The following is a 26874-nucleotide window of genomic DNA, read 5'->3' on the forward strand; positions in this document are numbered from 1 at the left end:
CAAACTGAGTTGAGAGGCAGCAAATAAGCCTCTGGGGTAAGACGCTGTAGTTTCTTTCCTTCCCTCCCACCATTCTTCTCCTTTCTCAGCAGGCTCCAAAAGGGATTTTTTTTTCCAGTTTTCCTTATCCAGGGAGTGAAGTGGGGTGGAACAAAAGGAATCATGTTCCATGTGTCTCCCACTGTTGTGTGTGCCTTCCCCCCACGATTCTCTTCCTTTCACCCCTTCCCAAAATAAAAACCTACAGCTGTGCTTTTAAAAGAGCTGGGTGATAATCTGAGCGGTTCAGCCTCTGCTATAAGGAGTTTGGAGGCAAAGATGCTGGGCTGAAAGAGCTGACTAAGATTATTATACTTTACCACATCTGGTGTCCTGTTCATTTCCTCTGTAAAAAGGAATTAAAAAGAAATTTGTTTCCCTGGAGTGTATGGATCTTGGGAGTGTGATCTAGCAAGTTCTGACCTGTATCTCGCTTGTCCCATAACAACACAGGGTAGGATTTTAGTTTGCCAGATTGCTCTGTTTTAATTGTATTATATAACCCTATCTAAACTAGGCATTTGATGGTAAATTGGCATAGAGGGAGTAACCTTTTTTTAATTAACCCTTAAGCACGTTGCATAGGCTAAAAATAAAATTACAGCTGTTGGAACCAGGATTAGTTCAAGGCCCGTGTAGTATTAACATTGTGTTAAAAAAAAAAATCTGTCCTTATTAGCAGGGTTTTGGGTTACAGACCATTAAACGATTAGCATGGGAACCAAGTGCACTGACATGAACTACATGTCAGCATTAAGTTGTGAAATGCTGTTACATTGCATCTCTGTGATAATTTATTTAATTAAAAAAGAAAAGGTTGTTATAGCTTGTCCCTTTATCCCTTTATTCTTCTACGCTGGCCCTCCATAAAAACAAGCTTATGGCGAGGGATCCAGACAACTAGTGTGATCATTGTGAATTTAAATTATGCAGTAACAGGATACAAGGAAAGGGTTCTTGCCTAGACATATGTTCCTAGAATGTGACTACCTTATTTCTGACACACCTCTATATGGCATAAGGGACTCTGAAGAACTCTCTTCACTTCATCTAAGTATAAATGTCTCTGCATAATGTAACCCTTAGAGATCAGATCTTCAATGTTGTTTTTCTTTTTTTCCCCCTTCTAGTTCTTCCACCAGTGCTGGTTCCAAGACACAGTGAATACAACCCTCAGCACAGTCTCTTGGCTCAATTCCGCAACTTAGGACAAAATGAGCCTCACATGCCACATAATGCCACTTTCCCGGACTCTTTCCAGCAACCCAACAGTCATCCATTCCCCCATTCCCCCAACAGTAGTTATCCCAACTCTCCTGGAAGCAGCAGTAGCACCTATCCACACTCTCCTGCTAGCTCAGACCCAGGAAGTCCTTTCCAGATGCCAGGTAAGTTCACCTTCTGTAAGAGTTAAGGATAGTATAGCTAGATATTGCAAGTATCGTTAAGCAAAAGCATCATCAGCCAGCACTTAAGTGTATTCACTAGCCAGTTGAAGAGATGTTCGGTAACGTGGTGACTAAATCAGGCTGCCTAGCAATAATGTTCAATTTTTAGTCCAGTATTCTTTCTAATGCAGGTAAAATGCTTTGTTTTTGTTTTACAAATCAGCTGCATTTCAAGGGGTGGGGGAAATAGTGTATTATTGGAGCATTGAGTCCTGGTATAGTGTGGGGGCAGAGGGGCGTTATGCACAGCTAATGTTGTGACAAACAAATATTGCTACAGAATGTCCTTGTTCAGGAAAGAGACCTACTCTTAAATTCAGCATTAGGTTATGGTTCTATAAAAGATGTTTCCCAAGGGGATCACACTACCACCACTTGATTAAATTCATTCAAATGGTGATGTAATCCCAAGAAACAAATGCTTCAGCTGCAAAACAGTCTCTCAGCAGAGGCCCTGGAAAGAAACCTTCAGCATGTCTGTCTTAAAGACAGTGGAACAATTGCCTTTTATTTCCGTTTTGGTGGTTGGCTATAAGGTTTTTACAGAAATGTCATCTTTTTGCCTGGTTTGTCCATGACTAAGTATCGTGAAGAAAGCAGCCTCTGAAAGATGTTTTTGATTTAACTTTCTGCTGCTGGGAGAAGAAGCCTGGGCAAATGGCATGCTGCCTTCCTTCCTTTGGGGCTGGAGGAGGGAAGGGGGAGAGAGATTTGCAAAAATATACATGTAATTTCTTGTGTCAAGAGGGTGTTCACTGAAGTTAGCTACTGATAGCTGTCTGTCTTCAAAAATTTCCCTTGGTGGGTAAAGACGACTGAACTGTATGCGCTGCGTGCATGTGTTTTGTAATTTCTTCTGAGAAATCCGTAAATGTTATGGTCGTGTCCCCGTTCTCGCCCCTCCCCCTCCACATTTTATTTAAGAAACTATAGAATAAAAGCTTGAGAGACTGCTGATTATGATTTTAGGCTCTGGGACTCCCTGTCCCAGTGGATACAGATCAGGTCACAGAGGTCCTATGCTTGGTCTGTAATGGGAAAGGTCTCCTACAGTATCCCCATGCCAGATGTTTTATGGTAGGTCATTGGATTTGGTTTCTGAGGAGTCCTATTTTTGCCTGCATTCCTGGCTAGAGGTAAAGCAGAGTCAGCAGCTGCAGTGGAGAAACTGAATTAGAGGGCGTTGTGGTGGAAAAGATGAAAAGGCATCCATCTTGAGGCCCTCTTAGCCCTGACTCAGTGTTCTGAGTCATTGCCTTAAGATAGGTCTCTTGGCAGACACCCATTTTGAGTTAGTAGGGCAGAAGGAGACCCAGTTGTGAAAATATAAAGGGGAGCAGTACTATATCTAGAAATGTGAAAATTTTACGTTTGCTGGCCTTCCCACAGTACTTTCTCATATGCATGACAGTAGCATAACAATTTCAATTACACATCTCTCATAGCTCATTAGAGGCCTAATAAGGAATCAAAATTTTGATCCTCACCCCACAAACTTATTCCATGGTGCATGCCTGCCCACCCTTCATAAAGTGGACTGTTTGTAAGGTCAAGTGGAAAAGGATAGTGACAACTGGAAAAACATAGCTGTAGTATTACTGTAATGCTTTAGTTGAGAGCTTTGTATTGCTAATTTTAACTAGCTTGAGATTTTGAAGACCAGAAAGTTGCATGAAAGAAATGGTGTAGTTATTGGCCTGTTTGCCTTTTGGTTACTTGTCATAATAGTTGATGACTCACTTATTGATGGAGATAACAGTGATACATAGGCTGCCTACTTGTTCTCTTTTTTGGTGTAGAATGGTAGTAATCAAATCTCGTGCACCAAGGCAAAAAGTCTGTGGGGGTCAGGAAGACTTTTTTTTAAGCACTCCTAAGAGCCTAAATCCCTTTAGACCATGATGAGACTTATGCTGTTAAATCATTTTGAGCACTGCAACACTGAGCACAGCAATGCCTAAATACCTTTTAAAAATCTGGGCCTAAATCTCTGTCCTTCAGTTCCCCATTTATAAACTGGTGGTGATATTTCACCGGGATATTGAGGAGAAATTCATTAACACTTGCGGTACGTTCAGATACTACACTGATGGAGGGCCACATTGGAAACAACATCAATGCGATTAGAACCTCTAGACTCCAAATCCTGTGCTCATAGTCTGTTCATGTTCTATATGAATGTAGGGCTGATGGTGCTGAGCATGGAGACATTAATGTATATCCAGTGCCTTGAACTTGTGAAGCACTGTTGACAGAAATGCAGTCAAGCTTTCACTTGTGGATTGATAGTTATAACTAGAATAAAAATTACTACTATTTCATACACAGAAATCCTCTGCTTCCCTGAATCAAGGTCCATGATTGCTTTCTCAGATATTCTGATGAGTGGGTGGAAGTTATGGCTGAGTCAGGCTGAAAGTATTTCCAAGTTAATGCTGAACTGTTTATGTGGATATATATGTACATTTTAAAGAGAGGGAGGAATTGTATCTCTGCCTTCTCTATATTTAGCTGATACTCCCCCTCCTGCTTACCTGCCTCCGGAAGATCAGATGACACAGGATGGCTCACAGCCAATGGACACCAACATGATGGCACCCTCAATTCCCCCAGAAATAAACAGAGGAGGTAAAAGGATTCTATATGCGTTTTTTTTTTTCTGCTTGGTTTCTAAAGTGCAAAGAGTCTCATAATTTTTTTTAAGCTGAATATTGATCTGGATTCATATTATTTAACGGAAATATGTAACTGTAGACAATAAGAAAAACTACAGGGAACGTGGTTTCCTTTTCCCCCACCCCCGCTGGGGGTGAAATTATACACTCTTATGAGCCTCTAGGTCTAAAAAAAGTCTAAGTGACCGTACATGATTAAATTAAGGCATCGCCATGTTTTAAATGTTGACTTCCAGCCGGAAGAATCCAAAAGCATATTACAAACTCTCATCTGTAACAATCACTGAAGTTAAACCATTCTTATGGTAAAGCATAGTAATTATGTGTAATGGCACAAGCACACCTGTTAACAGGCAGTGAAAGGTATCTATTATGATTATAGTGACTATTGAGACAGTGCTTGATGTTGTATGGTTGATATCCAGTTGGTGGGTGGGTGAATTGAGAGCAGGGAATATAGCTGCCCAAACTGAGATTTTGTCAGGACACTGGCACTAACATCTTTGCACTTGTGAAAAGTACTATGGATACTGTAATAAAAATGGTCAGGGTCTCAGTATGCTTTGTCTTCTGAAACACAACACACCCAACCGAAGTGCCTCCTAACCACCATGGTATTGCACTGGCTTAGCTCTGATGTCTAGAGAAGAGCATGACACTGAATTGCCAACACTCCTTCCTGCAGCACCTTGGGTTTTTCCTGGGAGCTTGGAGTAGGAATGTTTCCTTTCCCATGTAAGTAGTGACCTGGCATGACCCTCCTTAGCTCGTGAGATTGCAGCGTGAGGTGGTATTGTTGCAGGGAAGATGTGTTAAATTCTTTTCATTTTGTTTTACATCGTATGGCACAGACAACTTTTTACACGCGGCTTTTTAAACACATTGCAAATATAAACTGCTGAGTAAAGGATTTAGTGCATTCAGCACATGGTGAGAAATAGCCCCCTCTGAGAACACTTAGCTCACAGTGCCGTGCATCCAGCCAGGAGAGAGAGTAGCAAGTTGAACGCTGTGCCAGAATGATTATAAAGATTACAAGCATATGAACACTTCAGCTATTGTTTAATTTCATTTGAGTTTTGTTGTTAAGCTTAAAATGTCTGGGCTCACAAATATATCTGCTCTTCTAATATAATTTATATCGGTGCCGTGTTCGCTTATTTTCCTCCTTCAGAGTGAGCTTGCATTTGATCAGCACCATCTTTGGCATTGTCCATTGTTTTGCTGATCTATACACGACTGCGTACTGGCCTCTGCAGCTGATGAAGGCCCAAAGTGCATTTATCAGTGTTTATACCTAACTCTGCAGACTTCTGCACATTTTTTCCCCTTGTAAATATGCTCTATCTGTGCTGGGGGATTTTTGCATCACATCTGAGACCCATAACAACCAGAGGGAATGGCTTGCGTTTTTCTTTTCATCTTAAAAGAGCTTTCTACTTTGTTTTTTTAAATCTTTTTTTCTTGCTAGTAAGTTGAATAGTCTCTTTTAATTCACTGTTTCTTGAGTGAGGGAAAAAGACATTTATTTCTTTGCTTATGCTTATATCGTCTGCTCATTCTTTGAGCCCCTGTCTGTTTGCTGTGCCTATCCAGTGTCTAATTGCCCTCCTAAAAGGTCTGCTGTGGTTGTATAAAAACAGTTGTTTCAATAAACTTTTATGTTAAACATTTTAGTTGCAAATGTTTAGAAGCATGTTCTTTATGGAGATTTGTTAGTCTTAAGAGATTTGACTTAACAAGCTGCATCCTGTCACTGAAGCTGGGTAATTTCCATTGTTGGCCCATGCTGGGAATGGAGAGACAAAACGCACCTGCTCTGCATGACTTAAAGCAAACGTAAGGAAGTTAGTATGAAATCTGTGTGAGAGAGATATGATTCATTCTGTAAGAATGGCCAGCTGGCAAGATTTCTTCCTGAGTTTGAGAACTGGGGCAAAGCGGTAGCTTTGGTAGTTACTGGCAACTTAATTTGAAAGCAAAGTGTAGTAACCCCTTACTAATAATTAAAGGCTTCTTTTATTTACAATGATTTGAAAAGGCTTAACAATACTGTGGCTTTACAAAAGTTAAACCCCTTTTCATGAGCATTTCCCAGCATATTCTTGGTCAGCAATGGACATCACACTCGAAAAACCCTGCACCAAGATTTTTGTCTCACACCGTTTTCGTCGCTGACGTTGCGTAGGCTACATACTTTCCTACTATTTATGTCAGCTAGATAATCACGTTTTAAATTTTTTAAATTCTGCTCATGTCCCTTTTAATCAGAAAAAAATCAGTGTATGAGAAACATTTTCCTAAGCAAAGGAAAGTATAGAATGTTGGTCCTAAAGTTAATGTTGGCATTGAGAATGCGCTGAAAGGAGAAACAAATTCCTGCAACGTCATTGTCATTTTTGCACTTCGACTTGCATTTAGAGCTGTGATCTGCAGAGCAGCTATCTCAGATTCCTAAACTGTGTACTAAGCACAGAAATAGTCATCCTCTTCACTTTAAAACCCTCACACATAAAACAGCCACATCCTATCTCCTCTTCAACCTCTTTTATTCCTATAAACCTCCTATATTCCGCTTCCTGTGTATAATGTAATCTCATAGCCTTGTAAATTCCCGATTCCATATTATTTTTAAATTGTTGCATAATTATGGTCCAAAATCTAAGCTTTCATTTATTTTTTCTTTTTAGAAAAGCCTCCTAGCCTTCTGATTGTGGGGGGGAAAAAATCTTCAGAATCTAAACTGAAGCAGTACTGTCTGCTTGAGTTTGCAAAGAGTATGAAACAAATGCTCTGAGATGTGAAATTTGTTTATGCATCTCATTAGGGTGTTAACCCTGAAATCTAGCTACTACATGCACGTTGACTATTTCATTGCTGATCACTTTAATAGAACCGTCAACTGTAATGTACATATTTTTTGTTGTTGGATGTAGTGGCTGATACTGGGGAAGGTCGCTGTGAACCAACCCTATGGTCTGTAGGGCAGGGAAATGAAGAATTCAAACATCCCCTTCCCAAATTTTAAAGTAATTTCTGCACTTGCCCAGTAGGTGAGTGGGGGGGGGGGGGGAGGAGATGCATTGCCTTCCCAGATACAAAAGATTAATCTGCCATCTGGATACCAAAAACCCAAGCCATGTGTCACTCCTGCCTGCATGGCCAAAATCCCAGCTGTCTCCTAGGCAGTTGTGAAAACCTCCAGTTGTTCTGACCATTTCTGCTATGTGATTTCTCATCGTTAATAAAGAATTTTGTAACGTATAATATTTTAAAAGTTGGTAGTTCTGTACAATAAACTGAGGGAGTACTTCACTGATTTGTCAACACTCAAGGTAGTGCTGATCTAGGTCATATGTTGCAAAGAATGCAGGGGTGCTTGATAGGTGTGGTAGTTGAGCCCATAACATGTTCTCTTACTTAAGTACCTGTTGCCAGCTCTGATATTTTTCCCTATGTCTGAAGTTTTGCGAGTAATTTTATCTTAACTTGTATTTGTACAGATTCTTTCTTTGGCTCTGAAAAGTGTGTTTTTGTTTTTGTTTTTTTTAATAATTAAATGATAAATGAACTCCATAGAAGATGGCACTTAATTAGCAGTTATTTATCCAGAATTTCTCTCTGTGATCTTAAGCCAAAGCCTACAGGTTGCAGATCTTTAAAGTTCAGAAACATATTAGTTGCAGTGCCATTGATTGTAACCTTTTCTTTGTTTCTTTCCAGATGTTCAGGCAGTTGCTTATGAAGAGCCAAAACACTGGTGTTCTATTGTCTACTATGAGCTGAACAATCGTGTTGGGGAAGCATTTCATGCCTCCTCCACCAGCGTATTGGTAGATGGTTTTACTGATCCTTCAAACAACAAGAACAGATTTTGCCTTGGGCTGCTCTCTAATGTTAACCGGAATTCCACCATTGAGAACACCAGGCGGCATATTGGCAAAGGTGCATTTAGTTTTTCTCTTGTTTTGCTTTCTAGCTAAACGCGGCAATCTGGGCTTCTTGCTTCAAGGACAGACTATCATATACGTATTAAAGTCATGTTCTAATGAACACTGGCAAATACATAATTTCTTTGTCAAGTCCTGTACTCTTGTAAGTTCTCACCTGTTGTATAATTGCAGGAAGCTTTCTATCTTCTTATCAGTTTTTTTGATTGTCTGCAGACTCTCATCAATTTTAATTTTAATTAGCACAACAGTTTAAGGCAGTTGCTTTCTCACACACAGCCCGGCTGTTGATGATTCTGGAAAGCTGAACTATATAACTGCAGACAGCTCTCTGAACAAAATCTTTTTTTTTTTCTTGATTAAAGATATCTAAATTGTCTGGCCCTTAAACTCCCTTAAAGGAGTATAGGCCTGCTAAAGTAATATTCCAAATACAGTTTAAAGGAGGGATTTTCAGAAGTCCAAAGGACAGTTCATGGTATTCCTGTTTCCGTGCCTTTGACAGTCTTCTCCCAAAAGAATTGATCTTTGTTTTTAATTTAGCTTCATAATAGTCCATTTTGAGGGGAATGTTGTCATGTAAATTAAATCCAGACTAACTTTATTTTAATTTTTGTGGTAGCAAATGTTGTGTTTGTACAACACCTAGCAGTGGTATTGTAAAAGTACTTTGTTCATCTTTAGGCAGGGAAAAAATTCTGAAGATTTTTTTTTTTTTCCGGAGAGAGGTCCTTGGAGCTTTGTAACCAAAAAATTGTATTTCAGGGGAAGGGTTATATTGCCTTTTTTATATTGAGGCCCTATGAAATGGGTTTAGAGGGAAAGCTGTCTTTGAATATCTTCCTATTCTTTTTTTTTTATGCTTGGAGATCAGTTTCTTACAGTGATGTTGTTCTGGATCTCACAGGAAACAGTTTTGAAACTGAGCTTGTGCCTCAGGGAGATTAGTTTTCATACAGTTTATTATTCTGAAAAGCAACCTTTAGCTAAGAAAAGCTTTTTCCATGCTAGTACCTGTGCTGCTCCCAGGTTCATACTCAGAGGTTGTGCCACTAAGTCTTGTTCCTTCTCTTTTTTTTCTCCACCCCAGAAAGTATCTATGTACTTTATATAACACTTTGTTCATTTTCCATTTAAACCTATAAAAGTAAACTTTTAAAAGCAGCCTCGTTGCAAGCAAAGTTCTACTGAAACATTAACTGTACAGATACCAGAGGTACTAACATTAACTGTACCAGATACCAGTCCTTCAAAAATTGGAAGTCAGATCCTAGTGAGGATAATAAGAAGGTGCACAAACTCTTTTACAACTTAAGTGTAAAAGTATAATAAGGCAGGCTAGGAAAGTTTTTGTCTCTTTAACAAGTTCTGACAGTAAGATATTTACATCAGAAACAGGAAGTCTGCCAAACAGGTGCCACTAAACAACTAAGGTGTTAAAGGAGCATGCAAGGAAGACGAGGCCATTGCACAGAAGCTAAGTGAATTATTTGCATTGGTCTTCACTGCACAGGATGTGGGTGAGATCTCACATCAGAATTATCCTTTTTGGGTGACACATCTGAAGTACTGTCCCACATCGATGTGTCCATAGAGAATGTTTTAGAACAAACTGATAAATTGAACTGTAATAAGTTACCAGGAGCAGATGGTATTCACCCATAGTTCTGAAGGAACTCAAATGAAATTGCAGAACTACTAACTGCAGTATGTAACCTATTGCTGGAAATAAGCCTCTCAACCAGATGACTGGAAGGTAGCGAGTGTAACACCTGTTTTTAAAAAAGGGCTCTGGAGGTGATTCTAGCAATTGCAGGCTAGTAAACCTAACTTTAGTACTGCGCAAATTGGTAGTTCAGTTATTTACTATAGTGTTATATATATATATATATATATATATATACACACACATATATATATATATATACACACAGACACAGAGATTCATAGATATTTAGGTCAGAAGGGACCATTATGATCATCTAGTCTGACCTCCTGTACAATGCAGGCCACAGAATTTCACCCACCACTCCTGCAAAAAACCTCTCACCTATTTCTGTGCTATTGAAGTCCTCAAATTGTGGTTTAAAGACTTCAAGGCGCAGAGAATCCTCCAGCAAGTGACCCGTGCCCCATGCTACAGAGGAAGGCGAAAAACCTCCAGGGCCTCTTCCAATCTGCCCTGGAGGAAAGTTCCTTCCCGACCCCAAATATGGCGATCAGCTAAACCCTGAGCATATTGGCAAGATTCATCAGCCAGATACTACAGAAAATTCTTTCCTGGGTAACTCAGATCCCACCGCATCTAATATCCCATCACAGGCCATTGGGCCTATTTACCGTGAATATTTAATTACCAAAACCATGTTGTCCCATCATACCATCTCCTCCATAAACTTATCAAGAGATAAACATGATTTGTTGGGAAAAGTCAACATGGCTTTTGTAAAGAGAAGTTATGCCTCACCAGTCTACTAGAATTCTTTGAGTGTGTCAGCAAGCATGTGGGTAAGGGTGATCAAGTTGATATAGTGTACTTGGATTTTCAGAAAGCCTTTGACAAGATCCCTCACCAAAGGCTCCTAAGAAAACTAAGTAGTTATGGCCTAACAGGAAAGGGCCTCTCATGCTGATTGAAATATGGGAAACAAAGAGTAGGAATAAAAAGTCAGTTTTACGAATGAAGAGGTAAACAGCAGGGTCCCCCAAGGATCTGTACTAGAACCTGTGCTGTTCAGCATATTCATTAATGACCTGGAAAAGGGAGAGAACAGTGATGTGGCAAAGTTTGCAAATGATGAAAAATTATTCAAGATAGTTAAATCCAAAGCTGACTGTGAAGAGTTGCAAAGGGATATCACAATACTGGGTAACTGAACAACATAATGGCACGTGACATTCTAGGTTGAGAAGTACAAAGTAATGAATGCTGGGGAGAAAAATCCCACCTACACATATACAAGGATGGGTTCTAAATTAGCTGTTGCCACTCAATAAAGAGATCTTGGAGTCACCGTGGATAATTATCTGAAAATTTCAGCTCACTGCACAGCAGCAGTCAAAAAGGCTAATGGAATGTTAGGAACTATTTAGGAAGGGATAGAAAATAAGATCGAAAATATAAGTCCACTATATAAATCCCTGGGGTGCCCATACCTTGAATATTGTGTCCAATTATAGTCACCCATCTCAAAAAGGATATAGTGGAACTGGAAAGATTCAGAAAAGGGCAACTAAGATAAGAGTATGGAATGGCTTCCCTGCGAGGAGGGACTAAAAAGATTAGGGCTGTTGAGTTTTAGAAGCGATATGACGAAGGGAGGCTATGATAGAGCTCTATAAAAACATGAATGCTGTGGAAAAAGTGAATAGAGAAGCATTTAACCTTTCCCACAATGCAAAAATCAGGGTCACCCAATGAAGTTAATAGGGAGCAGGTTTAATACAAACAAGATGAAGTACTTTTTCACACAAAGCACAATTAACCTGTGGAACTCATTGCCATGGAATGTTGTAATGGCAAAAGTATAGCTGGGTTAAAAAAAAGAGTTAAATAAGTTCACTGAGGATAGGTCTGTTGATGGCTATTAGCCAAGATGGTCAAGGATGCAACCCCAGGCTCAGGGTGACCCTAAACCTCTGATTGCCAGAAGCCAGGAGGGGGAACACAGGGAAGGATCACTCCAACTGCCCTGTTTAAGACCGTTCCCCTGAAGCTCTGTATTAGCCACTGTTGGAGACAGGATGCTGGGTGAGACTGACCATTGATCTGACCCAGTATGGCCATTCTTCTGTTTTCATGTTCTTATATAGAAACGCTATTTAAATCTCCCCCTTTGTAAGAAGAACAGATTCACAGCTTGAAGACGTGGCCACAGATTGTTTTGTTGTTAAGATGATATGGGAGTTATGTCCTCAGCAAAATTTTACATCGACCATACTATTAAATGCCATCAAGATTTTCTTTCTCGGAATTTGATTTACTTTAATTCCTTCTGTGTGTTTTTTCTGGTTTTGCTATTTCACATTGATTGTTCCAACAGTGGAGAACTTGAACCCCAAAGTTCGTAAAGTTTAAAAGCCTGTGTATAGGGTTCTGGGGGGAGAGATCTCTGGAGATTCCCCACCCCCCACCTATAGGGGGTTTGCTGTCCCCTATAGAAAATGTCGAAGGCATGGGCTCAGATCTTGAGTGGTCCATGAGAAACCATTGGATTCATGCGGCGTTAAGCTGTTCCTCTGGACGCTGCACTGTGCTCCGGCTCCCTGGAAGTGCACCTCTGTTGAAGCTATCCTAACCGAGACTCATCCTAGCTAGTACGTGCTGGAGGAGAATCCATCTTGGAGCTGTATTACTATTTTCCAAGGATTCTTTGTGCCGCTGGAAGGGGAACAATGTCTGTTCTCCCTACCCTGGGCCCAGTCAATCTTCTGTCTCCGAAATGTGAACCCATGGGATCTGAGCAGATGTTCTGGCCCTGTAAATCTGTCATCTTGCACTGTTACAATAGTTTCCTTCTGTGCAGTTTACAAGAAGTAAAACTTTAATGAACAGTTGATTTGAAAAACAAACTTCCGTGGAACCTGGAGGGACAGGTACAACAAAGCTTTACGAGAGTCCTACTAGTGAGTGAAATTTAACATTTCTCTTTAAACTGGAGAAGCACAAAAGCATCTCCGCAAAGATGTGTGCTAGACTGTGCATGTGATACGAATTAATTTGACCTCTCCATAACAAATACTTTTTCCTCTTAGGAGTTCACCTCTATTATGTTGGGGGAGAAGTGTATGCCGAATGCCTTAGTGACAGCAGTATTTTTGTTCAAAGTCGAAACTGCAACTACCACCATGGGTTCCATCCAACCACAGTTTGTAAAATTCCCAGCGGCTGCAGTTTGAAAATTTTCAACAACCAAGAGTTTGCGCAGCTTCTGGCTCAATCGGTGAACCATGGCTTTGAAACAGTGTACGAGCTTACTAAGATGTGCACTATCCGTATGAGTTTTGTAAAGGTAGGTAAGAGTTCAGTTGGGCTTGTGTTTTGTAAGCAAAAGAATATTCCCTTTTGAATCTCGTTAAATAATTCTAGTGCGAACAGTTCCATTTCATGCCTTTATATTGGAAAAGTTCCCCTATCAACAATGACATTGATTGTAAATGTGTGTTATATTTTATAAACACTTTCTCTATAAAACAAAAGCTGTATGCATGTCCTTAAACATACAAAGCTATCCGTTTGGACAAACATCGTTTTGTTGGTGTACAGAATTTTAAAATCAAAGGTACATTCCGTAGGTTCTTGGTTTCAGATTTCTCCCCATTACATTTTTTTGTAGGTTTGATAATGGCACAGTTAAGTAGTTTCCATCATGCCTAGCAACTATTCTTACTGTCTCAGTAGAATGTTACATTAGAAGAGGGGTGGGCAAACTTTTTGGCCTGAGGGCCACATCTGGACGGGGAAATTGCACGCAGGGCCATGAATGTAGGGCTAGGGCAGGGGGTTGGGGTGTGGGAGGGGGTGCAGTATGCAGGAAGGGGCTCAGGACAAGGGGTTGGGGCACAGGAGGGGTGTGGGGTGTAAAAGGGGGCTCAGGGTAGGGGATTGGGGTGCAGGAGGGATTCTGGGTTTGGGATTTGGGGTGCGGGCTCCGGCCTGGTGCCACTTACCTTGAGTGGCTCCAGGGTGGCAGCAGCATGCAGCAGGGCTAAGGCAGTCTCCCTGCCTGCCCTGGTCCCGCGCCGCTCCCAGAAGTGGCCAGCTTGTCCGGCAGTGGTTCCTGGGGGTGAGGCGAGACAGGCGGTTCCTCCCTGCCCTTGCCTGTGGGTACCACACCCAAAGCTCCCATTGGCCATGGTTCCCTGTTCCCGGCCAATGGGAGCTGTGCGGGGCGGCGCCTGCAGGCAAGGGCAGTGCACAGAACCCTCTGCCTCCCCCGCTGCCTCCTCCAGGGCCCGCAGGGACATGGTGCCAGCCGCTTCCGGGAGCGGCGCGGGGCCAGGGCAGGCAGGGAGCCTGCCTTAGCCCCGCAGCGCCACAGGGGTGGCAATCCCGTGGGCCGGATCCAAAGCCCTGATGGGCCGGATCCAGCCCATGGGCCGCAGTTTGCCCACCCCTGCATTAGAATCATAGAAATGTAGGGGTGAGAAGGGACCCTGAGAGGTCATCACTTCAACCCCCTGCACTGAGGCAGGACCAACTAAACCTAAATGTCTGTGACAGGTTCTTAAGAAACAGATTCCTCTGACTTCTTAAAAACCTCCCAAGGATGCGGATTCCACAGCTTCCCTTGGAGGACTATTCCAGTGCTTAACTACCCTTATGGTTAGAAAGTTTTTCCTAATGTCTAACCTAAATCTCCTTTGCAGCAGATTAAGCCCCTTGCTATTTGTCCTACTGTCAGGGGATGTGGAGAACAATTGATCTGTCATCTAACAGCCTTTAACATATTTGAAAATAGTTATCAGGTCCCCCTCAGTTGTCTTTACACAACACTAAACATGCACAGTTTTTTAATCTTTTCTCATTGGTCAGGTTTTCTGAATTTTTAGCATTTTTGTGGCGCTCCTCTCCATTTACCCAGTGTTTAATCCACTTCTCCAAGAGTGTTTATGAACAGAGTTGATGCACAGTGGGTCAAGTTAAAGTTTGGTAATTAACAAGCAACTTTTCCAGGCTTTGTCTTTTCCATGCCCTTCAAATAACCACATTGTATTCAGTAACAATCTCCTACTGTCTGAAGGATCAGAATTGTGAAGTGGTGGGCATTTCTTGGTCAGAATAGCTGGGACTGTCATGTAAGTGATTGGAAGATGGGTAGCTTTGTTCCCTGGGGTCTGTCTGGTGATTAGAAATTCTATAAACAAAGTGCATACCGTTCTGTTCTCAGGGTACATGTAAGGATTGTAGCAATGATGTGAGGGACAGAAGTGTGGAATCGGGGTAAAGGGATCAGTGGCGTGAGGGACAGAAATGTGGATCAGTCAAATATTTCAAGACTGCCAAATTAATTGCGCAGTATCCTAAAATGGTGGCTTAAAGGGATAAGGTGACTTCTTTGTGCACATGCCTTACGGGTTAATCTGAGGTTAATACAAAATATTTTCTTTTTACTCTTGATTCCTGTGGTCCATCCACAGCCCTTCCCAAAAAAGATAATTTACTTTATCAAACTACACAATGAACTTTGTTAGATTTCTTTCCAGATAATTAGTAAATCTTATAACTGACTCGGTTTTAGCTAAAAGAGAACCCATCGGTGCTCGACCTGTTAATTTAGGAAATATCATCAGCCCATCTAGGATATGACCAGTGCCACCTTTCTCCCCCAAAATTGTCCAGTTTAACAACACCACCTTCTTCTTGTGTACACTACTTTCTTCCATTGGCTGTTTTTATAGCTACAAGAGTGCCTGAGATGTTTTGGGAATCTTTATCTGTTTCAGTACTCCCATCCTTCCTGTGAAGAAACCTTGGCCCTAGCTGCATGGAGTAGAGTTCCCACCTTAATGTTGATCCATGATGCCTTGTTTTTATGCCTGTTAATTTGTTTGGCAGTGTATCTTCCCATCTCACTCTTTTTAGTCTTAGTACATGAGGATTCTTCAGTCTTTTTCTAGAGGCCTTATGGGATTCCAGTAGCCCTTATCTTCAATCCTTTTACCTGTACCTCTCGAGAAGTGCAAAGATACACAAACATGGTAGCCTCAATCCTGTTTGTATTTCATTGTTTTTAATCAGTTATACTTCCCTCTCCTCCAAGAGAATACTGCATCCTGCCTCCCTCCATGTCCTCTGGAAGAGGAGAGACTTGCGGGGAATCTTCAGTAGGACTAGGACTACCATGGGCAACACAAGAGCCATGGGTTTGGGAGTCAAAGAGCTTCCTTGCATTTTAATGTTAGTTCTGCAAAATGCATTGCTATATGAATCTGCTTTAGGACTCCCCTTTGAGTCAGTATAAACAGGTGTGAAAATGAATGTCACCTTGTGAAAAAATCAAAATCAATATTTGCTTTGGGATTCATAATGGGACACATGGAGCCTTTCCTCTTCTAGGTTACTATTTCCTATTCAGCCCAGGTCAGTACTGAGTGAAAGCTGAAGATGATGTTCACTGGCTGATGGACCTGAGTTTGTGGGCTTAATCCAGTTTCTAGTGCACAGATGTCCATTATTTAAAAAAAAAAAAAATATCCAGCCTCAGACTTTGCACTAATTACACCCTTGTGGCAGTCACACTAGAGAAGGCAAGGACCAAAAAGGCATGGGGGCTGAGCTGTCCACACACCCTGTTTGTTTGCCCTAGGAAAATAACCTCAGGTTGGTAACTTGGTCAACAAACCCCCCAAAGGGCCCCTAGCTCTTCCATAGGTGTTGAAAACAGTTTGACTACTAGTATATGTTGAGCCAAACTGTTTTTAATGCTATAGTATTCTAACATTCTATTATGAAAGTAGTGCACACTTTCTGCCATGGTATTAAAAATGGTTTGGCCCCACATACTCTAATAGTCAGATTGTCTGCCTGTAAGGCCAAACCATTTTTAACACCCATGTCAGAAGGTGTGCACCACTTTCATTACAGAACGCTTTCTGCCATGGTGTTCTAAAATGTTCTGGTCCCCACATGCAGTGGTACCTGAACTGTTCAGTACCAAGGTCATTGGCGAGGGGGTGGAGAGATATTGTTCATAGGTCGCTTCCCTAGTGTAGATGGAATCCAGAAGAGTGGTGTCTCAAGGGCAACATAGGGGCATACTGGCTGGGTGATATGGGGAAGCATGCATTACCATTGCCAAATTTGAAGTGAGACTTCAGTTTTCAAGTATCTGTCTGTCACCTTACCCAGATTCTCTTAAATCTGCTTTAGATTCACATGGGGAAATGTGGTAACATAACTCATGCAAAAATGGTTCCTCAACCTTGGTAACCTCCACCTGTGAGGCTAGGTTATATCTGTTGCCTTTGTACTATATAAAATGAGAGAGAAGCATTTTCCACTTCCTTGACATGGTAAAAGAAGGTAAAAGTAATAACTTTTCTATGTGATTTTTGTTTGTAGGGTTGGGGAGCCGAATATCATCGCCAAGATGTAACGAGCACTCCATGCTGGATTGAGATACACCTGCATGGTCCCCTTCAGTGGCTGGATAAAGTTCTTACTCAGATGGGCTCACCTCATAATCCTATTTCCTCTGTGTCTTAAAGGGTCCCAAGCTTCTGCAGTTTGGAAACTATTGAGCCTTGCATGTACTTGAAGGATGTATGAGTCAGACACATTTATGAACTGGCAGCAGCTGAATAAGAGCCTTGATAATACTTGACCTCTGTGACCAACTTTTGGATTCAGGGAAAAAGCGCAAAAAAAAAAAAGCCTTTAACACACTGTTGGTGTCAAAAATTTCAGTTTACATTGTACCTGTCTCTTGTAGAATTGATACATGCAAATTGTTTAGCAGGACTTTGTGTAATAGTTAGGGATGACCAAGCTAATAATCTTTTAGACAGTGTTCCCAAGGAATCTTCCTTGGCACTCTGAGGTTACCTTTCTTTTATATGTTCAGCATTCATTATGTTCTCTGGGGTTGATAGCCCATATTGATGAAGTCTGCTTTCCACAGGCTTTCTACAAAATATTTTAAAACCATTTGTCTAGTAATAGTTTGCTGTTCTCTTGAAAGAAAGAAATAATGGGGTGGGAGGTTTAATCATGGTCATGTGTAATAATCTTTATGAAATTGTGTACTGACCATACTGCTGTAAGAATAATGTTAGGTATGCTCTTTGCTAAATGTATGTACAGTGTATTTGAAAGTTTAGAATTAATTCGCTTGGACTAGAGGATTTAGGAATATTTGAGTGGGGAAAAGGGGAGGGGGAAATGGCAATTGACATGCAGAATATACTGTAAACGTAGCTTGTTAGTTTAAAGAAATGAAACAGAGGTCTGAACTTTGCTGTGCATTTCATTAATTTTTTTTATAGTGGCTTTATCTTGTTAACTCTGATTATTTTTGCCTCTTCCCTCCCCCCAAAAACAGTTTATGTAGCTGGTTAATTCATATAGTTGAGAAGAAGGCAAAATTAATCATTCCTGCGGTCCTGAGACTGCAGCTCTGTATATTTCAAGACAAATTGTACAGTCTGTTCTTGAATTATTGAGCGATTTTAGGCAGTTTACATAAAAGAAGTAAACTTTTAATTGTGTAAAAGAATTTTGTTTTGCCAAACCTAGTAACTGTTAAATGTTTGGAGGATTTAAAAACCCTGTTTGGATCTATTTCAAACTTTTTTTAAAAAAATATTTTTAATTTTTTTACTGGTTTTTGTTTTTGTTTTCTGCTAATCTTTTATATTCATTTACTCTGTAGTACTTTAAGTACTTTTATTCCAAAACTAGTGGGTCTTCTTTACTGGAAGTTTTAAATAAAACCATTGTTATTGCTTACTTTGATTAATGCCTTGTCTTGTCTATTTCTTGGCAGCTTTATAACAACCCAGAAAAAAAGATTCTCTTGGATAATACTGCTTCAAATGGAAAAAAAATTTACTCTGCGTTTTAACTTCTGATGCCGCTTGGTAGCAATGTTAAGTCAGTACTGGTGATGAGAGATTTTTGTGGGGGAGATGGATTTCTTCATTAGGTGAGAATAGAATAGATTCAGTAGAACTAATGTGCCCATATAACTTAATAGACTTCCACTGATTTCCCTTTGCCCCCCGCCCCCCTTCCCCAAGTATGGAATATCTGCAGAAACTTTATTTACCTCCAGTGAGGATGGATCAGAGATTTGGGTCTAAACTGCCACTTTTCCACCCTTTACTGGAGATGCATCCGATGAAGTGAGCTGTAGCTCACGAAAGCTTAGGCTCAAATAAATTGGTTAGTCTCTAAGGTGCCACAAGTACTCCTTTTCTTATTGGAATTAAAGTGTACCCACAGCAGCTTCTTATGCCATTCTCTGGCACAGTGGACAGCATCTGTCTTTTCTTTTTCCATTGGTTGTGAAATGCTTTAATTTTTCTTGTTTGTCCCCCAGTTGTCATTTCCCCCATACATGCTGTCACCCAAAGTCTACAAGATGCTCCAGGTGGGGGAATCACTGATAGCATCAGGCTGCCCCTGAGCTGAGTGGGAATAGAGAAGGGAAACTTGGATCAGTGGGTTGCTGCCAGAGCCTGATGTACGTTTTACTGTTCTGCTCCCTACAGTGAGCCAGAAGAAGCGGTGGGAGGAGAAATAGCTTTCCAAGATCCATATGCTTCTTTATCCACAGTAGTGGGAGCACTGGAAAGTGAAGAGCTGGATGGATCTGAGGTTATGCAGTGACCTCCTCTTGATTTCTTGTCTTTGATTCTGTTCCTGCCTTAGACTAGTCTGGTAGCCTCCTTCCCCAGGTAGACAATTGCTTTGAACTGCAAAGCCTAGGTGGCAGGATTCTGGAAAAAATGTCTGAACTAGTGGTAAATCTCCCCGGGGCAGGGAAGAAAGACACAAACCCTAGCAATCCTTGTGATCAGTTGAAGAAAAATGCACCATTGATCAGGGAGAGGAGAGCAAATAAGATGTTAAACTGTAATTAACCCTGGGGTTAGAGAATAATATTGTCAGCACTTGTATTCAGTCTCTCATCTCAATTCAAATGTGACAGCAAAGATCCAAAAAAGGGCACTGTAAAAATCTTTGGCGGCATTTGTGGGAGGGAAGTTTTCATACTAGCAGAGACAAGGGAAATACACTGATCTAGTTTTTGAAGGAGGTAGGATCTGGTGTGTGGTGAGGGGTTAATATAGTTGGGGTAGGTAGCACTGCCTATTAAGGTTGCCAAACACTTTCCATTATAAGACCCTTCTGTCAGTTGCTTATAACTTTGCCAAACTTAAACTCTTTGGACTTAAACTTTCCATTTCAGGTGTCTGCCTCATGCTAAACCTTTTTGGAAGGTCTGGCATTTTTGAGAATGAGGCTATGGAAAAATAGTTTGTTTTGCCCATGATAAAGTCTTGAGAGCTTTTCTTTGAAATGCTCTAGTGTCCCCATGCTTTGGAGCAAGGACTCAGAATTTGGCAAGGGCCTTGCTTTTGTGTCCAAGATGTTTCTTTTTGCCATCCCGGTGAAAATGTCCAAATGTTGGCCTAGTTATAAGCCTTTGAAAAATCCACAATTTGTGCATTTTCCATAGGAACTTTTTCCCCCCCTTTTTTTTTAATAAAGCAGCTAAAATTTCCAAAGTTTGTCCTCACTGACCTTGCACCATCCCCCTCACAGTTCCTGGTGCCAACTTTGTATGTGCCGTTCCTACAGAGCAGCTCCAGCCCAGGGCTATGGAACTCAGAAGGACTTTTCCTGAAATTGCTGCTCTGGGCCACGGTGGGACTGGGCACCAGAACTGAGCAGGGAGGAGCCTATCTCTCCTGTGCTTTCAGTTGCTCCACTCCCAGCTGGCAGTATGGAGGAGAAAGTGCCTGATATAAATTCAGAGGCAACAACAACAAAAAACTTGGATGGGAGAAGGAAAGGAGTAGGTGGTGAAGCTGGGACTATGGGAGAAAGAAATAATGATTCGTAGTTGGAGCAAGGGAGGCTGACTTGAAGTAGGAACCAGTGTGGGAAGGGCGGGGGAGGGGGTGAGAGCTCTGACAAGGAGTTGAGATATTGGGGCAGAACTGGGACTAGCTGGACAAAGACACTGGATAAAGAAGTTTGGGGTGGGAGAGACATTGAGATTGGGTGAGGAGCCTGGAGAAAAGGAAATTGGGACAGGGAGCACAGCAATCTTAATTCTGGCATTTCCTAACTTGAATGCTTGACTTTGTAACCTTAATTCTCTTTTACTACAGTTTTTTGTGTGTAATATATAAGAACAAAAAACAAATTGTGTAGCCTAGAGGAGGCCAGTTGGATATTTTCTTTCAGCCCCCTAAAAAAAGCAGGCCCTAGGTGTAAACCATGTCTAAATTTTTGTTTTTACTAAACTTCCTCATATCGGAGTGCTGCTATAATGAAGCTTTAACGTGTTATAAACCCAGAGCCTGATTCTCCACTCAGGTATGCCACTGTAATTCCGTTGACTAAATAGAGTTACGCTGGCATAAAACTGGTATAATAGGGTGGGGAAGAGTGAGGCCTGGATCTTACTTGTGTAAATAAGACCGAGCTGTGTTGCAAAGGCTGGGGCACAATCATTACATGGAGCTTCATAAGAGTAAGACATTGTGTAGATGGGGCCTAAAAGGTAATTCAGTTAGAATGGATACAAAATATTATTTTGCCTCTTTTTCGTTTCCTTTTTGTAGCATGTAAAAAAAGCCTGTAAGGTGGTGTGCTGAATTGTTAAAGGTGTGTGTTCTACTTGTTTTTTACATTAGAAATTAATTTCCTGTCTAGCCTGGAATCCACTGATGACTAGAGAACTAGTGAAATGATGTGGTGAGATCACAAGAATGAGAGTGAAAGCTGAGCATTGAAGACTTGAATGCGTGTTTAGTCAGATGGTTTGAAATTTTCTTTTTCACTGTGAATGCTTAACTTAAGTGAATTACTGTTTTAGAGGTTATTGAATCAATCCTTACTGGTTTAATAAAGGTTTGCAAACTAATGGTCTATATAGTCTAAGATGTCCAGAAGGTCTTCCAGGTATTTTATTTTAGGGAGATGAGAATTTGATTTTCCTGATGTTTCAGAAATTTTAAAATAAAAACAAAAAAAAACAGACTTTTGTTTTTTCCAAAAACAATTCAGGCACTTTTTATATATATAATATAAAAAATAAATAAACAATAATGGACGTAAACCTAATTCTTAAATCTGGACGCACAATTTCTGGACACATTTAAAAGGGAGTGAATGATACTGCTGAATAAGTGTGATCTTTTCACTCTTTCCAGCCCTCCAATCTCTGTGCTGAGATGTTCCCAACAGCTGCATTTGTTGAGAGGTATATTCAGTATTGCACTTGATGGTGGCCTTTGTAAGGAGAGTAATATTACAATAAGTGATGCACAGCTTGAGGACAAGGTTTTTTCCATTTGGATCAATCCAAACAAGTTTTGGAGAACTCTACAATGATCTTGGACCAAAGGGTGGTTTCACTGGGAATTCTTGACTACATTGCACCATGTAACCTTTCTAATAATCAAAAAGATACCTTTGCTAGTATTTTAATAATAATTTTACAAAATGTATAACATTTTTTCCAAATAGTTTGGGATGTCTGAGGCAGTGGGAGTGAGATTTGTCTGATGTACAATTTGATGAAGATATAAGTAACTTGGAAGGATTTTGAAACCTCCTTTGGAAAGCCTTCCTTTTGAAAATTTAAAACAGTGTTAGTGTTCCCTTATATATTTGAAACCTGTCTTCCTTCCTTCCATATTGAAGTACTGTATCAGGGTTCTTAGTCTCCTGATGTCACTGCTGTTCTATAAATTGCATTTTGAGGCCCCATCTCTTTGACTATATTGCAGTAATTCTCCAGCATGGCTATTCCTAAACTTGAATTCAGAAATGCATAAAATGTTTTCTGTTTGGAGTACAGTCTCATTCAAAGATTTTGACTGGAGCTGTTTTTGTAGGTCACAATCTTTGTGACATCGCCTTCAACTACACCTTCTCTTAGCGATTTCTGCTGCTATTTATTTGTAATTGTAGTGTATGGCAAAAACACATTGTCAAGGTTCCTCCCCCACTCTGAACTCTAGGGTACAGATGTGGGGACCTGCATGAAAAATCTCCTAAGCTTATCTTTACCAGCTTAGGTCAAAACTTCCCCAAGGTTCAAAATATTCCACCCTTTGTCCTTGGATTGGCCGCTACCACCACCAAACAAATACTGGTTACTGGGGAAGAGCTGTTTGGACGCGTCTTTCCCCCCAAAATACTTCCCAAAACCTTGCACCCCACTTCCTGGACAAGGTTTGGTAAAAAGCCTCACCAATTTGCCTAGGTGACTACAGACCCAGACCCTTGGATCTTAAGAACAATGAACAATCCTCCCAACACTTGCACCCCCCCCTTTCCTGGGAAATGTTGGATAAAAAGCCTCACCAATTTGCATAGGTGACCACAGACCCAAACCCTTGGATCTGAGAACAATGAAAAAAACATTCAGTTTTCTTACAAGAAGACTTCTAATAGAAATAGAAGTAAAGAAATCACCTCTGTAAAATCAGGATAGTAGATACCTTACAGGGTAATTAGATTCAAAACATAGAGAACCCCTCTAGGCAAAACCTTAAGTTACAAAAAAGATACACAGACAGAAATAGTTATTCTATTCAGCACAATTCTTTTCTCAGCCATTTAAAGAAATCATAATCTAACACATACCTAGCTAGATTACTTACTAAAAGTTCTAAGACTCCATTCCTGGTCTATCCCCGGCAAAGACAGCATAAAGACAGACACACAGACCCTTTGTTTCTCTCCCTCCTCCCAGCTTTTGAAAGTATCTTGTCTCCTCATTGGTCATTTTGATCAGGTGCCAGCGAGGTTACCTTTAGCTTCTTAACCCTTTACAGGTGAGAGGAGTTTTCCCCTGGCCATGAGGGATTTCAAAGGGGTTTACCCTTCCCTTTATATTTATGACACACATACAATACAGAAGGCCACTAATCTGTTTTTAGTCTGGCCTTGGTATCCTGTTTGCCAGGGCACTAAAATCAATCCTCCTTCTCCTCCTACCATGGTCATGCTTTCACAACTTCCGTTGTCTTTCTAACTGGAATGAATGTAAATCGTTTTATTCTCTATGGCTATTTCTTTTCCCATTACAGAACCGTTTATACATTTCTTCAGCTTTCCAAAGGCTTTGGACATCTCAATGTTGTGACCTTTTGTGTTATGAACCTTTCATGGTATGCATCATTCGTTTTGGTGGGGGGTTTTTTGTATTGTCATATTCCAAATCCCTGTTCACTCCTTTGCGAGTTACTAGTGTTTTCACAGTCTGATTTATTAATTACTTTCTGGTTCCTTCTGTTCAGCACACTAGCCTCTTGTTCAGCTTCTTGAGATTCATGATTCAGAACTGTGTGAACTGGCAGTCACCCTACTTTGGGTGTGTGCCTAAATATACAGTGTAACTCTTACCATCACCAGTCATGGTATAGCAATATATCTTTCACATGCATCTCACAATTCATTTTGCACACGGCTATATTGCATGTGGGGAGAGAGAAATAAGCGGGCGCTTAAGTTCAGACTCTCCCTTGCTGTGCCTTGTGCTCTACAAATCACTCAAGGCAGACTTTCTACCACATCATTCTGGGGTCACTGTCATTTTACCCTGTCTACCTCTGAACCACCTTTTCTCTACTTCATGGCTAATCCATTCCCTTGTTTTGTCCAACTCCTTCCGCACAACTCTGTTTGCCAAATGGTTTTCTCATAAGTGCTGGATAGCATATGTTCCAGTCAGACAACAAGGCTTTAAAGTGCAGTTGCCAAAAGGCAGATGACGAATTACAGATTTCCATTGGTTCTGGAAACCAACCAGATAAAGATGCAAATTTCATAGGCACCACATTTGTTGCTGCTTTACCCCGTCCAATGAAGGAGGAGGATCCCTGAAATTTTATCTTCGTTTTGCTCTGGGTTATGTACCAGCTCTCATTTTAAAGGTCATTTTCATTTTAAAGCCCTTTTTCCAGTAGTCATCATTTTATTTTCATCCAACTGAAACCACGTGAGTTGTCCGCCCATATGCACAATTTTTGTTTGTGTTCAGTGGTTTGATTCCCTGCCTGCTGCCTCCAGTTTTACAAATAAACTCTGTAGTTCCTGTGTCTTGTCTTAGACAGGTGACTTGATTGCATTTTTCCCCCCAAGTTTTTTTTTTTAATGACTGAATTAATCACTTTGAAAAGCAGCTACTACACATGTCATAGTCTCACTAGTTGCAAACAATGTTAATAATTCACTGAGAGAATACCCTTGCAGCTCCATTTGTATTACACTGAGTTTGAAGGGGCCACAGTCCTGTACAGTACTGTTCCAGTGAATGGAAAGGGGAGTGGTGTTTTCACTAAGATTTTAGTCTTGCATTTCCATCTATAGCTATTATGTTGATGAAAACACTATGGTAATATCAATAGATATTTTAACTTGTTTTTCCTATGCTGCTGGTTTTAACAAATGTTATAATTTTAATTGGGTAACTTAAATGGGCACAAGCAGAGAATTCAGATTTATGATAGCCAGTCCATCCTTTAAACTTGTGTTTATTTAAAAAGGAAAAAAGTGTGTTCTCTTTTTAAAGATAGTGTCTTGAAGGCCATCTAGAAGTTTATTTTAGAAACGGACACTTCCTATATACCAATCAGTTTCCCCTTATATGTAACCATCAAGACAGAGTTCAGGATTCTGTGTTCTCCTTACCATGGCTGTAAACCCTACCACATCTAAAGCTGTATCTACACTATAAAATTTGGTTGACTGAAGTCTTGGTGGCTTACAGCTGCCAACTTTTTATGTTGCTTGAGTACATGCACACTTGGCTGCCTGTGTCATGTTGTGTTCTCACCACGAGTGATGGCATCGACAGAGGATGTGGTGTCTCTCAGGTACAGTGTACCTTGCATTGCTGTCTGGAGCAATGCCTTGTGGGACATTTTTGCTGTTCTTTTGGGGATACCAGCAATTCACTCAAGGATTTCTGTGAACCTAGGAGTCAGTTTCCCACAGGATCATTTTCTCCATCCCATAACATTTATTCCATCACATAATTTTTTAAATTCTCACAGTTCCACATGCCACTCTTTGGTGGTTGCCATCTCTGCGGCAGAAGCATGGACACTGTATAGCTCAGCACAATGCTCATGTCTTTTGCAAATATAGGATGCCACAATTCTCCTTTATCTGCAGAACAACAATTAACACTACCAGTGGTGCAGTAATGAAGATGAGATGCCTGAGGATGATGTATGGATGAAGGAGACAGCAAATAAAAATAGGTTGTTGCAGGCATTCATGGAGAGGCATGATGGACAGGTACTTCTGGTCCTGAAAAATTAGCACTGAGTGGTGGGTTCATGTTGCAATGCAGATTTGGGATGAGGGGCCGTGGCTGCAGAACTTTGAGATGCAATAGGCCCCATTCCTGGATCTGAGTGCCAGGCTTGCCCGAACCCTCCAGCATTGGGACAACAGAATGAGAGCTGCACTGACAGTGGAAAAGTGAGGGGTAATCATGGTCTGGAAGCTTGCAATACTAGATTGCTATCAGTCAGTGGGCCATCTGTAGATTTTTTCCATTGTCCTCTACCTACGCAAGGCCATTCTGTCTGCTGTACAGAACTGTGGCTCTTGGCAATGTACAGAAAATAGCAGATGGATTTGAAGCACTGTAGTTCCTGAACTGTGGTGGGATATACAGGACACGCCCTATTCTGGCAGCACCCACCTTGCCAGTGAGTAATAAATTGAAAGGGGTGCTTCTCCCTGGTTATGCAAGTGCTAGTAGGTCACTAAGGATGCTTCACTGACACCAATGTGGGATGGTCATAGAAGGTGAGGGATGCTGTCATCTTTAAGAATGCAGGACTTTTCCAAAAGCTGCAAGCAGGGACATTCTTGCCTGACTGGCTTACTAACATTGGTGAAGTTGACATGCCAGTAATGATTTGGGGGGACATTTGCTCACCTGGCTTATGAAATCATACACTGGCCACCTTGAGAGAACCAAGGAATGACTGAACTATTGGCTGAGCAGGTGCAGGATGACTGTTGAATGTGCTTTGGAAGACTTAAAGCTTGCTGGT

At 40.9% G+C, this 26874-nt stretch overlaps 1 protein-coding gene across 3 annotated transcripts in view; it reads left to right on the forward strand.

Annotated features, from left to right (window-relative positions):
* SMAD1 (SMAD family member 1) overlaps positions 1–18505 on the forward strand; it is a 75671-nt gene extending 57166 nt beyond the window's left edge. For all 3 annotated transcript variants that reach the window (XM_073341274.2, XM_073341273.2, XM_073341275.2), the window contains 5 exons: positions 1170–1427; positions 3999–4115; positions 7886–8107; positions 12868–13124; positions 17177–18505. In XM_073341274.2, coding sequence (XP_073197375.1) covers positions 1170–1427; positions 3999–4115; positions 7886–8107; positions 12868–13124; positions 17177–17320 — 998 coding nt within the window. In that variant the 3' untranslated portion in view covers positions 17321–18505. The remainder of the gene's footprint in view (positions 1–1169; positions 1428–3998; positions 4116–7885; positions 8108–12867; positions 13125–17176) is intronic.
* Positions 18506–26874: the final 8369 nt, after the last annotated feature.

The sequence above is a fragment of the Lepidochelys kempii genome, chromosome 4 (genome assembly GCF_965140285.1).
Source record: "Lepidochelys kempii isolate rLepKem1 chromosome 4, rLepKem1.hap1, whole genome shotgun sequence".
NCBI classification, from domain to species: Eukaryota; Metazoa; Chordata; order Testudines; family Cheloniidae; genus Lepidochelys; species Lepidochelys kempii.